The sequence below is a fragment of the Sceloporus undulatus genome, chromosome 2 (assembly GCF_019175285.1).
Source record: "Sceloporus undulatus isolate JIND9_A2432 ecotype Alabama chromosome 2, SceUnd_v1.1, whole genome shotgun sequence".
In the NCBI taxonomy this organism is placed as follows: domain Eukaryota; kingdom Metazoa; phylum Chordata; class Lepidosauria; order Squamata; family Phrynosomatidae; genus Sceloporus; species Sceloporus undulatus.
This window is the reverse complement of record NC_056523.1, coordinates 24,406,298-24,420,501: the sequence shown is the minus strand read 5'-3', so window position 1 is coordinate 24,420,501 and position 14,204 is coordinate 24,406,298. Positions and strand designations below refer to the sequence as shown.

General features: G+C 39.4%; 1 protein-coding gene across 3 annotated transcripts in view; it reads right to left on the bottom strand.

Moving 5' to 3' along the window:
• The window catches only part of QRICH1 (glutamine rich 1), a 38,315-nt gene continuing 24,111 nt past the window's right edge, over window positions 1–14,204 (bottom strand). For 2 of the 3 annotated variants that reach the window (XM_042452398.1, XM_042452397.1), the window contains 8 exons: window positions 8,752–8,929; window positions 7,544–7,698; window positions 5,006–5,120; window positions 3,866–3,974; window positions 2,883–3,034; window positions 1,981–2,071; window positions 1,320–1,537; window positions 1–336 (listed from right to left, as the gene is read on the bottom strand). In XM_042452398.1, the coding sequence (XP_042308332.1) occupies window positions 1,345–1,537; window positions 1,981–2,071; window positions 2,883–3,034; window positions 3,866–3,974; window positions 5,006–5,120; window positions 7,544–7,698; window positions 8,752–8,929 (993 nt within the window). In that variant the 3' untranslated portion in view covers window positions 1–336; window positions 1,320–1,344. Of the gene's footprint in view, window positions 337–1,319; window positions 1,538–1,980; window positions 2,072–2,882; window positions 3,035–3,865; window positions 3,975–5,005; window positions 5,121–7,543; window positions 7,699–8,751; window positions 8,930–14,204 lie in introns of those variants that run through there. The other variant, XM_042452399.1, reaches the window with a different exon arrangement.

Genomic DNA, 14,204 nt, shown 5'->3' with positions numbered 1-14,204 from the left:
TTCAGCTGTTCAATGACATATTATTCAAAGAATTTAAAATAAAATCATCTTTCATGAGGCAAATGTAGAAGTAAAATACAAGGGATTACATACTCCTCACTTCTCACCTCTTCCCAGGTTTACCATTATAGCCAACTGTTGCCAAGTCAGTGAGGTGAGAATAGCTCCCAAAAGTACTTTGCCAATCCAGAATAAAAACCAATTCTCAGTGGTCAAAGGCAACACCAAATCCAGATGGAAAGGGGACAGAATGAGCTATAGGAAAACATGCTCTCTAAATCCTGGTGCAATTTGTATATCTGTTAACAGGTTTGAACTTTCCAGGAGGTTGGGTACCTGAAAAAGAAGGAATTTTCTTGGCCTCAGTGTATGTCATCCTCACTCCAAACTCATTTAATCCAAAATTATTCTGCAATCAGAGTTACTATGAAAGCTACAAGCCAACAGCAAAGAATTTCTAAAGGAATTTAACAGTGTGTCACTGGATCAGTGGGATGCCCCCTACCACACTACTAATCTTTTCTGAAAATTTCTCATAAATAAAGACACATTGTTCAATAGCATGTTGAAAAGACGTGCTCGTCATTCTTAATAAACAACTAGCGTAAGAATACATAAGAGAAACAGGGCGGTATCTTTATATGATACACAAGTGTATGTTACAAGAATTCCATCAGGCACAGGAGCCTCAAGGGTTTAAGGCCTCAATATCAGGCCAAAAAAAATAAAAGATAAGAAAAAGAAAGAGAAAGAAAGAAAGAAAGAAAGAAAGAAAGAGAATGGACTGTGGTAGTTTGTACTTAACATCTAAAAATGTCACTTTTAAGGTCTTAATAGAAACTGATTTTCTTCTTTTTCTTCTTATAAATCATAATTCCAGGACAGTCTTCTCTCCTTTCCAAGACATTTCCGTGTGAGCTTGAAGAAAACTGCAAACTGCTTCTCTTTAGATCATTTTCTGCTCTTTCCTAGTGCATGAGCGCCAAAGTAGCGGCCCAGCCTGGCCAAGTCCCTTAGTTAAATTTGTTTCCTTTTTTTCCATATCATAAAAACCCCCAAAGTCAACCTCCGGCACTTCACAGCTCCCCGAGAGAGAGAGAGAGAACACAGCCCTCAGTGTGTCTAGAAGACTGATGCAGTTGGGTCAGATACACAATGGGAAAGGTCTCTTTTTAAACAGAGGAAGCCTAAAAGGGCTTCATAACTACACCAATTAAAAAAAAAAAAGAACCAAAAGAAAAAAACTTAGGCATCTCCTTTAGTGTAAAAGGCTGTACAATTGATCCTGGCCTCATGGCCTACCCTCCCGCCCCACCCACCTTTTTCTGAGCTGGCAGGGATGCTTTAGTGCATGGTGCTGACATTTGCCACAGCAATAGCTTCCTGAATCTCTCGTATCACCAAAATTCGGGTGAGCATCTGCTCCATTTGCTCTCGACTGATTGGCTGGATGGAATACCAGATTGGGCTGTTGGGAGCTACCACTGGTTCAGGAGTCAAATAAAATGTGTCATTCCGGCCTTTCACGCTCTGGGGGCTGTGGAGAGAGAGAAGGGAGGGGGAGAGACAGACTGAACATTAAGCAATTACCCTGAAATTTCTACCAACATTATCCTAGTAATGCAGACTCCATTTACTTCTACTACTACAGGCTCCACATGTGCTGAATATGGCATGGAAACCCAGGAGTTTCAACTTTAATTTTACTAATATTTAAGGTGGCTATGTATCTTGCAGACAAAGAAATCGGACAGAATTAGTATTTTCTAGTGATGGGTACTATTCAGCATGCACTTACCTCTCTTGCCAGTTCATTTTTATATAGGTTGACCTACACACCTTAATTTCTAGACAGAATGTAGTTTAGTTGGATGAGCTTCTAGTGAGATGCACATTAAAGTAATTATAATTAAACACAAACTCCTTTAATCCAGCCAGTTATCTTCTGTGGCTCTCAATGACAATGACAGAAATACTCACCATTTGAAGAGGTAGAAGTCATAGAGCTTTATAGGACACCTTAAAGGGTTCTCAGGGTTCTCTGTCTGTTCTGCATACATGTCATCAGTAACTGCAAGTTAACCCCAACAACAGAGGCCTATCAGACACTTTCCAGGGAAACTAGAACATAAGCACCAATCTCTTTCTTATTGGGGATGAACCATCTTTATTTGTTTCAGTAGTTCTTGTTTACAGTCATATATAAAAACTTTCAATCTTCTATCCAGTTTTTGGCAAAAAGGTAGAAATCCTTTCTCAGTAAAAATCAAATCTAAAACGTGAATAGTTGGTCAAAACTGTGGCTCAATAGACACTGCCTAAATCCACAGCAGCGTCACTGACGAAGAAGTGGACTTTGAAAAGGACCTCTGGTTCTAAAAGAAGGAAGCAGACAAAACTTCCAATGCTACTTCAGAGGCCCCACAAACCTGCAGGAACGTTTTGATACATTTTATTTAAATTCCCAGAGAAGTAGGTTTGACATACCCTGTTAATCCAATAAAACACCTACAACTATCAAAAATAGTAGAAACAGGACTGCAAAAAAGTGCAGGCAAAATATCTGTATAGAAAGAAACATTTTTATGTGCAGAACATGAAGGAACAGCACCACTATCAAGACTCAAGTTCTGCCCACTCTCATTCAAGTGTACTTGATTTAAAGTTTTACTCTGTGAACTATTGTGGGGATGCTTTACATGGAAGAGCAGTATAAAAATATGATAAATGAATCAATAAAATGCCAGTTTGAAGATACCATAAAACCCCATTTCTCTCCTTGTTTGTCTTGCAACCTATCAGCAATCTTTCACAAAGACAGCACTATAGAACAAATAGGATTAGCCATTAGAAGCAAAATTAAGTTAAGCTGTAAATTCTACCTTTCTGTCCAGCCTGGTGTATACCAAGTGCCTTCAGATACCGGATACTCGTACTCTTATCCTTGGGATTAGAAGGGTTCTTTTTAGTCTGCCTTAAGACTTTTGAAAATGCCAACTTCATGTGCTGATCCACTGTTTTCAATAGAAAGTATCTGTACAAGGAGGGACACACATGCTAGTTAAAGATGCACATTTAAAAAAAATCATACTGAGAGAAGTAACAATTTTGCATCTAACAGGACCTAAATGAGAGTCATAAAATCCAACATTTAGTCATCATAATCAGGGAAATATACATTTTTTTTTAAAAAAAAAGCCATTTATTTTCAGTAAGCAAACACTGTTGTGGTGCCTTCACAGTAAATTCACATATTTATCATGAAGTTGCACAAAGAACAGTCTACTTCAGACATCTACAATGTGAGCTGAGAAGGGGTTTTGCCAAATTCATGCAGTGTATGCCTATCACTGACATTTAGCTGTGCTAGTGAAATGACACCCCCTTGTTTCAAGACAGAATCCCTCCAACACCAAATGCTGTGGGCAGAGGTGTGGTCTGACAGATATTGCAGCAACATTGTGCTGATGACTTTGAAAACAAAATAACAAACAAAACAACAGCTAAGTGTTCTTTACATACAACTTATCTTAGAAAATATCAAAACAAAGATCTAAAACAGATCAGTACCAATACTGAAGAAGAGCTAAGGACAAGGCAGAATGACTTACCTACAGGCACCTAACAAATCAGTGGAAGAGACAAGGCATGAAGTGGGTTTTTTATTTTTGAGTAATTAGAATTCACTAACTCTAGATGCATTTTGATCTGACCCATTAAAGTAATTCCTGTCTGTTTGTTTTCTCTTTATCCACCTCCTTCCACTTCCACACACCACAATCCAGGACTCAGTAAACAATAGGATTCTACTTATTTTAAAGTAATTTATACGTATTGGAAACAAAACTCATACAGCAGTACATACTTTGTGTTGAAAAACATAAGAGTCGTAAGCAAGGTGGCAGGAGAGTGAGCTCCCAGCTGCTTGCACTCCCACAACATCTCTTCCGTCACATGGCTCGGGAGAACATAGCCTGAGAAGACCAGATGACAGCATCACCAAAAGCACAGAAATCAAGCAGCATTTCCACCCATCCACCAGATTTTTTACATACAAGAAATAATGAAAGAACTTTTTCTCAGTTTAACAGCAGTTTGATTAGTGAGTTGGTAGTTACTACCATGTATTTTAGTTTACAACAAATCTAGTTAACTGTTCAGTTAATTATTCTATTAAATCAAAGTGCAGCTCATAGCCCACATGCATGCAGCTTTATTGTTGCTGAATGCCTGTAAGACGTTTCTGATTTATGGCAACCCTAAACCAACCCTATCATAGGGTTTTCTTGGCAAGTTTCTTCAGAGGGGGTTTGCTGTTGCCTCAGGCTGAGAGAGTATGACTTGCCCAAGGTCAGCCAATGGGTTTACATGGCCGAGCTGGGATTCAAACCCTGGTTTCTCTCCCAGTGTCCTAATCCAACACTCAAACTTCCAGTATCTTTTTGCAGCCCCCGCCTCAAGCTCTCTCATCTTTTTAATTCTGTCTTCAGTGAAAAAAGTGACCCCAAGATGCAAATAAGATAAAAGAAATCACATGGAATGGCATTGCCATTAACCACATATCTTCCAACCTGCCCACCTAGTCAATGTAAGACCTGATTTTCAGCTGAAAATCAAGAACGGGACACTATAAAGACGATCATTGCCCAAACACCAGCTGCCTACTTCATATTAAATTATTGTATTTTTAAAAAATCAAACTCCATCATGTTTCACATTACAGCGCGCTCGCGTCATACACGGGCACGCTTTACGCGGCTTGAGTATATGTGCTCAAGCCACGGGGCACGCGCGGGGACGGAAGGGGTGGTGCGTCCCATTTAATTGAATGGGCGCACGCACCCGTTGCGCCCCACGCGCCGCCACGCACAAGCCCCATTGTTTCCAATGGGGCTTGAGCATAGGCGGAATTCGCATTATGCGGAGGGATCCAGAACGGATCCCCGCGTAAGGCGAGGACCCACTGTATTTTTCTACAATTACTATGGGCTGAAGAGTATCTTACCAAGAGGAGTGACACGAGGTTGGACATCCTTGAGAACTTCATGTAACCACTCAGTGAACCGTATATAATAGAGATCAGAGAAGATGTCATCAACACGCCCGTTTTCAAATAGATACTGCAAAAAACAGTAGCATGGGTGAGACAAAACTTTCTCCACAGGAATCTAGTCCTTAAAAATGAAACATCAAGACAGTAGTCAAAGTGTACATGTTTTAACGACTGCATTTAATACATAGTGGCTAGAAGATCTACCTAATGTCAATAATAAATGTAAAGAAAAATCTAAAATGACAGCAATGATTTTGTATTTGTTATGTGCTTTCATGCCAACTCTGACTTGTGGCAACCCTCTCCAAGTTTCTTGATATAAATTATTCTGAGGAAATTTGCATTTGCCTTCCTCTGAGGCTGAGAGAAAGTGACTTGCCCAAGGTTATCTGGCGGGTTTCCATGGCTAAGCAGGGTTCTGAACCTTGGTCTCCCAGAGTCCTAGTCCAACAGTACCCCATGCTGGCTCTGGACAATGGCTACCACCCATAAAATCTGTTTTTACTGTTTTTGTTTGTTCAACAGCTACTGAAGATATTCATTTTATTGCAAGCTGCCTTCAGAGTTAAAGTGATGTGCCTGTATGTACATTTTCTTAATTATTAAAAACAGAACCAGTATATTAAATGTATAGTCAAGTCACTTACACACTGAACCTTTCCTTCGTAGTCCAAAGCTTCACTGGTTACTTGCACGATTTGCTGACAATACACTATCTACTACACATAAATCTGAGTAACCTACTTTTCAACTGTTCTCTCTTTAGCACAGAGAACGCCCACAATTTCACATGTTAATTTTTAAAAAAACATGTCAAACTGTACAATTTTATATGTTAACCAATGGAGCACTTTTTAGTGCACAAACAGTAAAACATGTTTGGGTTTAATATAAAAAGTACAGCATTAATTTAAATTTCCCCACAGACTTTTTTCCCCTTCATGGCTTCAGAATCTCCGAATTTTTATACCTCTAATCCTACTCCAAGTCCTTCTGTGAAAAATCCACAGAGCACAACAATTCCATGTATCTAAATAACTAGTCTATAAAGCTTGGTCACGAAGGGTCTGGAGTATAGTAATACTGTCAGGAATGGAAAAAATGTGGCCTGCAGACTATGTGCAGACCATACCAGGACCATTTTCAGACCTCCTGAGCCCACACCACCCCCACTTTCCCTGCACCCTAAAACTTGAAGATGATTTTAAAAATTGTCTCAAAGTACCTCTCAGGCTCCCAAGAGGCTTAAGGGGACAATTTGCAAAAGGATGTTATTCCAATATTATACACATATGTAAATGAAAGCAATATAATTGTATATTAAGTTGTTGTGGTGTTTGGAAAAGAGATAAGTGGGTTTATAAAAGGTAAAGAATAAAAACTGGACAAGTGTGAAGATTTCAGCTTTATTATATACATGACACCAACACAGAAGTGTTTCTCTTAAGGACTTAACACACAGTGCTGTACTTCTGCTGGAGGAAAAGTGATGTTCTTAAAAGCCTTCAAAATTACTCCAACTTATGCTACAGTAAGATAGGATTTCCTTCAGCAGGATTTCTTTATGTTTCCCACTGCATTCCTCTTAGGCTGAGAGAGTTTTATTTGCCCAAGGTCACCCAGAGGGCTCCCATGATCTAGTAGGGGCTGGAACCCTGGTCTCCCAGACTCCTAGTCCATCACTTAAACCACCACGTCATGCTGACATGCCATAGTAGATTCCAAAAAATGGGGGAGATAGGGTATTCCCTTTTTATTGCAGATTACTATGCACCCCCAAAATCTGCTTCAGAGGGCTGGGAAACCCTCTAGCATTAGTTCTGAGGCAATCTCAAGCACAGCAGTAAGGAGAAGAACAAAATTCAATTGCACTGGCAGTGAAACATCAGTAATTGTAATTAAATTACATAGCGTGAAACAAACTATAATGAGCCTGCCATATCAGCAGGCTAACCATCTACAGGCTGGAGTTTTGCCCCATATTAATCAATGGTGCCTTGCCCCATATTAACCAATGGTGGGGCAGGGCCATAGGCATGCTGACACAGTCACCCACATTAATAAAGCCCATTGACTAATATGGGCTTTAGCACCAGAATTTTTCCTAGCCCGGGGGGGGGGGGACTGAACCAAACTGCTATGGATGAGAAAAGTCCACTGTATTTGTCAAAATGGAAGTACTGGCATTTCATGGGTGGATTCATGGTTATGTGCTTTCTAATGTATGATATATTGTGTGTATCTCTAAATCTATGTTTAAGATAAAATTCACTGTACGCAACTTGTTTTATGACAAGCTACATAGGCATAAGATCCATGTTTTGTTCAGTTTGCAGGCATAAAACTTATGTTTTGTTCAGTTTGTACCCTTAGTTCACTTCTTAAACAAAAACAGAGCTGAGTAGTAATATGCTGTTTGAACATAGTCGTTCTAATCACAACAAATATATAGCTATAAATTCTAATCACTTGTTTTCCATGATATCATACCTTTTGAATACACAGGAAGATATAGTACAAAACATCTGGATCATATGGCTCGCCTTCACTATTACGAGCTTCACGGGTCATTAAGCACAGTCCATAATTCAATTCTGCTACAGCTGATGATATGAGATCTTCCTGGAATCTCAATAGCTGACGTCCTACAAACCACAACAAAAAAGTTGTTAACTGACATTTTTCAGAAGGCCATTTCTAGATCTAATCATGCTTCCTTCACTATCTTCCCAGTAAGAATACACTGGCATTTCCAAGAAAGGATTTGTCCCCAAGCACCTAGTAGTCAAAAAACCAGAACAAGATTAGAAATGGGAAGGGCACCTATGAAAGAACTAGAAAAGATCCTAAAGAGTAAAGATATACAACTGAGTACAAAAGTTAGAATCATACAAGCCATCATGTATGGGTGCAAGAGCTGGACAGTGAAGAAAGTGGATAAGTAGAAAATAAATTCATTTGTGATGTGGTGATGGAGAAGAGTACTGAGGATACCATGGATGGCCAAGAAGATGAACAAATGGGCCCTAGGACAGATCATGCCTGAAATCTCCCTGGATGCCAAGACGATTAAGGTGAAGCTGTCATTCTTTGGCCATATCATGAGAAGGCATGTCTCATTGTAAAAGACAGTAATTCTAGGAAAGGTGGAGGGAAATATTGCATGCTAGGTGGTTGGACTCTATTAAGGAGGTCATGGGTATAATTTTGCAGGACCTAAGCAGAGCAGTGGAGGATTTGGGGGGGGGGGTTCTTGGAGGTGTCTCATCCACAGGATTGCCATGAGACAAGATCAACTTGAAGACGGTTAACAACAAACATAAACAAGTGACTTTAGTGTTTTGTCTAACCGTGGTAATGTGCCAATGCAGAAAAAATTCTAGAGGCCAGAAAACCTAGGACACATGCAAGGTTAGTTGTTCCATTAAGTTATCAAGACTCATTTTTAACTAATTAAAAACAAAAAAAAGCTCTCAATCTATAGGAACACAGCAGCAAAATAATTAAAATTAATTTAACAATTTAACAAGACAAGTAAAAATGAAATCAGCAAAAAGAGTGAGGCGGGTCAGCACACAACTGAAAACCTGGCATGAGCTGCCTAAAGGGAAAGGATAACTTTCGCCCAGTATAAGCAAGAATTCCTTTTCCATAGCTGGAAAAGTTAGAGCAGTACTACTTCTTCCTATAGAACTTACTGCCAATAGGTGCAAGCCTGTTCTGAGACTCCTTCTCCAGCTCTGCATTCTTAGTCTGTGCCCAGCTCTTCCACACCTCCAGCCCCTCCTCTGGCTTGAGAGATTGCGGAAGGAGGAGTTCAGGTGAAGGCTGAGGCTGTGACTGCTGCTCAACTTCAGCAACCTGAACAGTTTGAGCCTGTGGGGAAAAGTTATTTCCAGTCACTTAAATCAGTAAAAGTAAAAGTAAGTTTTGTATAATTTATTAATACTGTATTAGTACATTTTCAATCACATTTCAAAACTATTCTGCCACCCACACAGTTAATTAGCAGGATTATACTATTCTGATCTATTTTGATATAAACAGCATTTTGATCAAACAATGCTCCAGGGAACTAATATTTCAACAGCCACATGAACATATGCATGCATACATGTGGGTGTGTCCATGTATGCACACATGCACCAATCTTCATGGGAAAAGAGTATTCTTCAGCTTGTTTTAGCTCTTTATTCTTCATGTAAAGCAGGATAACAGAAGGTAGGTGCCCCACCTACCAGCAGATCTCTGGTTGATTTGCAGTACAGCAAAGATTTTTGAACCAACTGTTTTAACACCAACAGTAACAAAATTATTTCCCCCAAATCCCACTATGCTGCTAAAATGAAAACAGTCTGGGTAACAAGAAAAGCATCTTTCTTTCTTTCTCTCTTTCTTGTGTGTGTGTATAATGGAAGGCCTGTTAGCTCCATTCAGATGTGGTAATGAAAACAAGTTCCCATGGCCAGACTTTGTTAATTATAACTGTACATATTTTGAACCGGAACTGTTAACACATCTTGAGATTGTAGAAAAAAACAAACACAAAGTTGATCCTTGAGGTCTGAAGTCTAGCCATCCAATACACAGCAGTTCTTCACGCCTCCTCTTAATTTCATCAAAAATACTGGAAAAAAACTCAGTTCCCCTATATGCAATTTCCCATTTTGTATTCTTTATGAACAATAATGAATGGGAGTCTGCCTACAAAGAGGCCTGTGACTTCACTGGCATGGAGACATAGTGGACGGCAAAAGAGGGGTCCCTGCTGAGATCAAAATAGACTTTAAATTTCTTGGACTTTGAAAATCTCCCTACTGCCTCATGGCCAGAAGGAGGAGAAGCCTGCCTGCACAAAATATATCCTCCCCATCATAACATCTTTAGGAAGGACTGAAATAATATACAGACATCTGACTAACACCTCCTAATTGTCCCCCCCCTCCTTTTTGGTTTGTAACATCTTGCCTGATGAAGAAGCCCATGGAACTTTGAATGCTTGTATATTGTGCATTTTGGTTGGCCAATAAAGGTATCATTGATGGATTTTTGTTTGAATGAAGTGAGTGTATAAAACTGCTTAGCCTGAGTGTCTTTTACTTACATTCACACACCTGTTAATGTGGGAATAAGTAGGGACAAAAAAAGGACAACAATTCTCTCATGAGCCAACTCTCCTTAGCACAGCTAACATGTCTCTTCCAAACCTATTTCCTTCTTTTCAAAATTTAATAGGAAAATCCTCCTGGGGCAGGGTTCCTCCTTGCTTTGGAGCAGACATAAGAAACAGTCATTTTACTTAAGAGATGCAAAATGGGTGCCTTTGAGGGCAACAATGGAGGTTCATGCTTTTAAATATATACTTTACTCTACTATGAAAGTCAGTTTGCTGCAGTCTCCAGTTCAAGCCTAGCAAGCCACTCTTAACAAACCACAAGATTTTTGCAACATGACTATATGATAAACGCAACTTTCCCCCCTGTTTCTCTGTTTTCTACAATATTTTCTGCAATGTTCTGGTTTACAATCCTAGTTTGTAGGTAGCTTTTAATCCAATTTCTCAATTCAGGAATCACAGGAAAGGGATAGTTATGTCATCTCATCATGGGGGTCTAGTATTTAAACTTTTACTTGGGGTAGGCTAACAGAAAACAAGATTTTCATCTAGCTATCCAACCAATCACCAACCCACATCCATTCAACAGACTACAGCAGACTCTACAATGCTGCAAAACTACAAAGACCTGCCTCTGTTGTTGAGGTCTGGACAGAACAGGTTTTTTCCCTTCTTGAAATGGGCAACTCTTTCCAAAGACATTTTAAAATCCATTGGTGGAGGAAGAGAGCATATTGTAAAAAATATGTTTGTGACTGTTTTTAAATTATAAATGTTTTTCCCTCTATAGGTTGTAAGGGGAATGTAGTAGACCTGGGAAGGAGAAAGTCCTTTTTTCCTGCTGCACTACTGACTGAGACGGTTCTACTTTCCCAGCAGTTCTGCCTTGGGCAGAAGGTCTTGCTAAGTCATCAAGGCTTAGATGATTGTATATACTCGATGATAAATTGACCTCATAAGTTGAGCGCATGTTTGGGGGACAAAATTATGGATTTTATGACTCGTGGATAAGTTGAGGGCAAAACGTAGGGGCATGCAACAAAGGATCTAAATGATGAAGCAAATGAAAATGCCGCCAAAGAACCTACAAAATGTTGGCAGGCATAACTATCTGTATTCACCCTAAAGGCTGGATGGATGAGAGAGAGGGGGGGGGTTCACTGCTTCCAGGACACATTACACTCTTGCCTATCACTAGGTGATGGTACCTTTCTCTATGAGTTGCAGTACAGTATTTACAATGACCCATGGATAAGTCGACACAGGTTTTTGGGGTTAATTTTTAACTAAAATGTACCTCTAGAGAACTGAAAGTATCAACAAGCTACTCTAATGATTACATAAAAACAATTCTATGATTCTAATTGTAACATCATTACCTTGTATAATCTTCCTCCTCATACTTTTTACAAATCATAGAATCCTAGAGTTGGAAGAGACTGCAAGGGCCATCCAGTCCAACCCCCTGCCATGCAGGAAATCCAAATCAAAGCATCCCTGATAGATGGCCATCCAGTCTCTGTTTAAAGACTTCCAAGGAAGGAGACTGCACTACACTCCGGGGGAGTTTGTTCCACTGTCGAACAGCCCTTACTGTCAGGAAGTTGCTCCTAATGTTAAGGTGCAATCTCTTTTCCTGTAGCTTGCATCCATTGCTCTGTATCAACAAGCTACTCTAATGATTACATAAAAACAATTGTAACCGCATTACCTTGTATAATCTTCCTCCTCATACATTTTACAAATCATAGAATCATAGAGTTGGAAGAGAACTAGTCTCTGGAGCAGCAACTCCTCAATATGACATCCCTTCAAGTATTTATGTTATATATTTTGAGGTCTGATATGTGGGCTGCATGTTAAATGTGTGATTTGCACATATAAAGTGGGCCCTCCATATTCGCTGTGGCTAGGGGCGCAGGACCCTGTAAAAGTGGGAAAACTGCAATTTTTTTAAAATAAAACTTTTTTTAACCTGAGACAACACCTATCTAGGAATTTCTAATCCAAATCCACCAGAGGCTGACAGCAGAATTGTGCTGGAGGACCTGGAAATGCCTAGAGTAGTGTTTTCTCTAGGAATCTCTAGTTCAGTGATGGTGAACCTTTTAGAGGCTGAGTGCCCAAACTGCAACCCAAGACCCACTTATTTATTGCAAAGTGCCATGTCCCTCTGGCTTTCTAGTAACAAACTCTGGCAAACTCTGCGCTGGGGCGACGGCACATATGCCCACAGAGAGGGCTCTGAGTGCCACCTCTGGCACGCGTGCCATAGGTTCGCCATCACTGCCCTAGGTTCTCCATCACAATTCTATGGTCAACTTCCAGCAGAGAAGTGCTGGAGGACAGAGAAATTCCTAGAGAGAAAATATTACTCAAATCCATGAATAATCAAAGCTGCAAAAGTCAATGTCACAAATGTGGAGAGCTCACTGTATTCTTATTTTGTACCATTATAGGTTATGGTAGTAAAATACACCACCTCATATAATCTATGAGAAACTATCTTCTTGAATTAGAATTCCATTCCTACAGGAGTGTTTTTGGTGTGTTTGTTTTCTTTTAAATGAGTCTCCATTGCTGATAGGTGCCAAAAGATCAAGCCTGTTGTCTGTTTCACATGAGCACACAGTTCTGTGTTGGAGCAGCCAGTTATGCTTGAACCAGGCCAGTATCTAGCAGCAACTTAAAGACCAATGCAATTGATTTCCCTTAGTAATTAGAAATAATGAGACTTTAAAAGTCTCTTACTGAGGGAAAGCTAAATGCTAATTGCTTTAGACAATGCAAATGATTATGGTTATTATCATCTGTCTGCCAATAGCTAAAGGGCAAACTTTACAGTAAAACACACTTTTGTAGAAGTGTTTCACAAATAAATTATCTGGTTTCTTATAAACAAGTTGGACAGCTATGTAAGTTTACAACTGCAACCTTTTAAAAATACTTGGAACAAGGACAATAACAGGAAAACAAAGGCTATGAATATTTTTAATGCCCACCCTCATTAACATCCTACTATAAAAACAATTGGAATGATAGACAAATGTGGTGATCTATCTTTTTTTTATCCTTTACAGGCTAATTTACCTAATCTACACTAGTAGGCTTTTTTACACACATATCTAGGGATTGCAGCTCGGCATTTTGCATCTGCTCACCTGTTTCAGGCCCTGCAGATTTAAGAACCCCTGACCCAATATCCTAAACCGCAATGCAACAGGGTTATGTGAACCTTTGTATAGCACTGCAAAACGATTTTCCTGGAAAAAAATGGTCTTGGGCCATATTTTCTCTACCTGTGATCAACAGATTTGCTCAACATTTGAAATCAAATTTACAGTATGACTTAGGCCTCTGAAAAATCTTGCTGAAATAGACTGCATTTTAGTTTCCAAAAAACCCCAAAAGACCAAGTTTAACAAGAGTTTCCTTATCTGGTTGGAAAGCAAGCAATTAAATTATGACTGTCTGAGGATTTACAAAAAAATGTTCACATAACAAGCCAATACAGTGGCAAAGAAAATTAAAACTATATACAAAAAACGACAATTTCCTCTGAAGTCACAAACATGTCACTTCAAATTACAATTATTAGTGCAAATTCAACTATTACAACTATCAACTCAAATCTCTGTCACTTCAAAGTACTGCCCGCTGTAAACTCTACAGTATGCCATCAGACATTACAAGCTAAGCAAAACAAGCTTAACTAGGGTCCAAAACATACTGCAGTAAAGAATTTTGGGAACTGTAGCTTTGTGAGACATTTAGCCTTCTCTGTCAGAAAATTTTGGTGCCACAATAAGCTACAATTCCCAGGATTCCCTAGCATTGAACCATGGCAGTTAAAGTGGTGTCAAACTAGGTTATTTCTCCAGAGTGTTTTGGGTTTAGGTTCCACTAAATGTGGATACACTCACTATTAAACTAAATATGTGTACCTATATTATCAAGGAATCACAGTAAGGAGACAAGCACCACGTCCTCTGAGATGGTAAACCATTTATTCGTTTTTTAGAATGCTCAACGCAT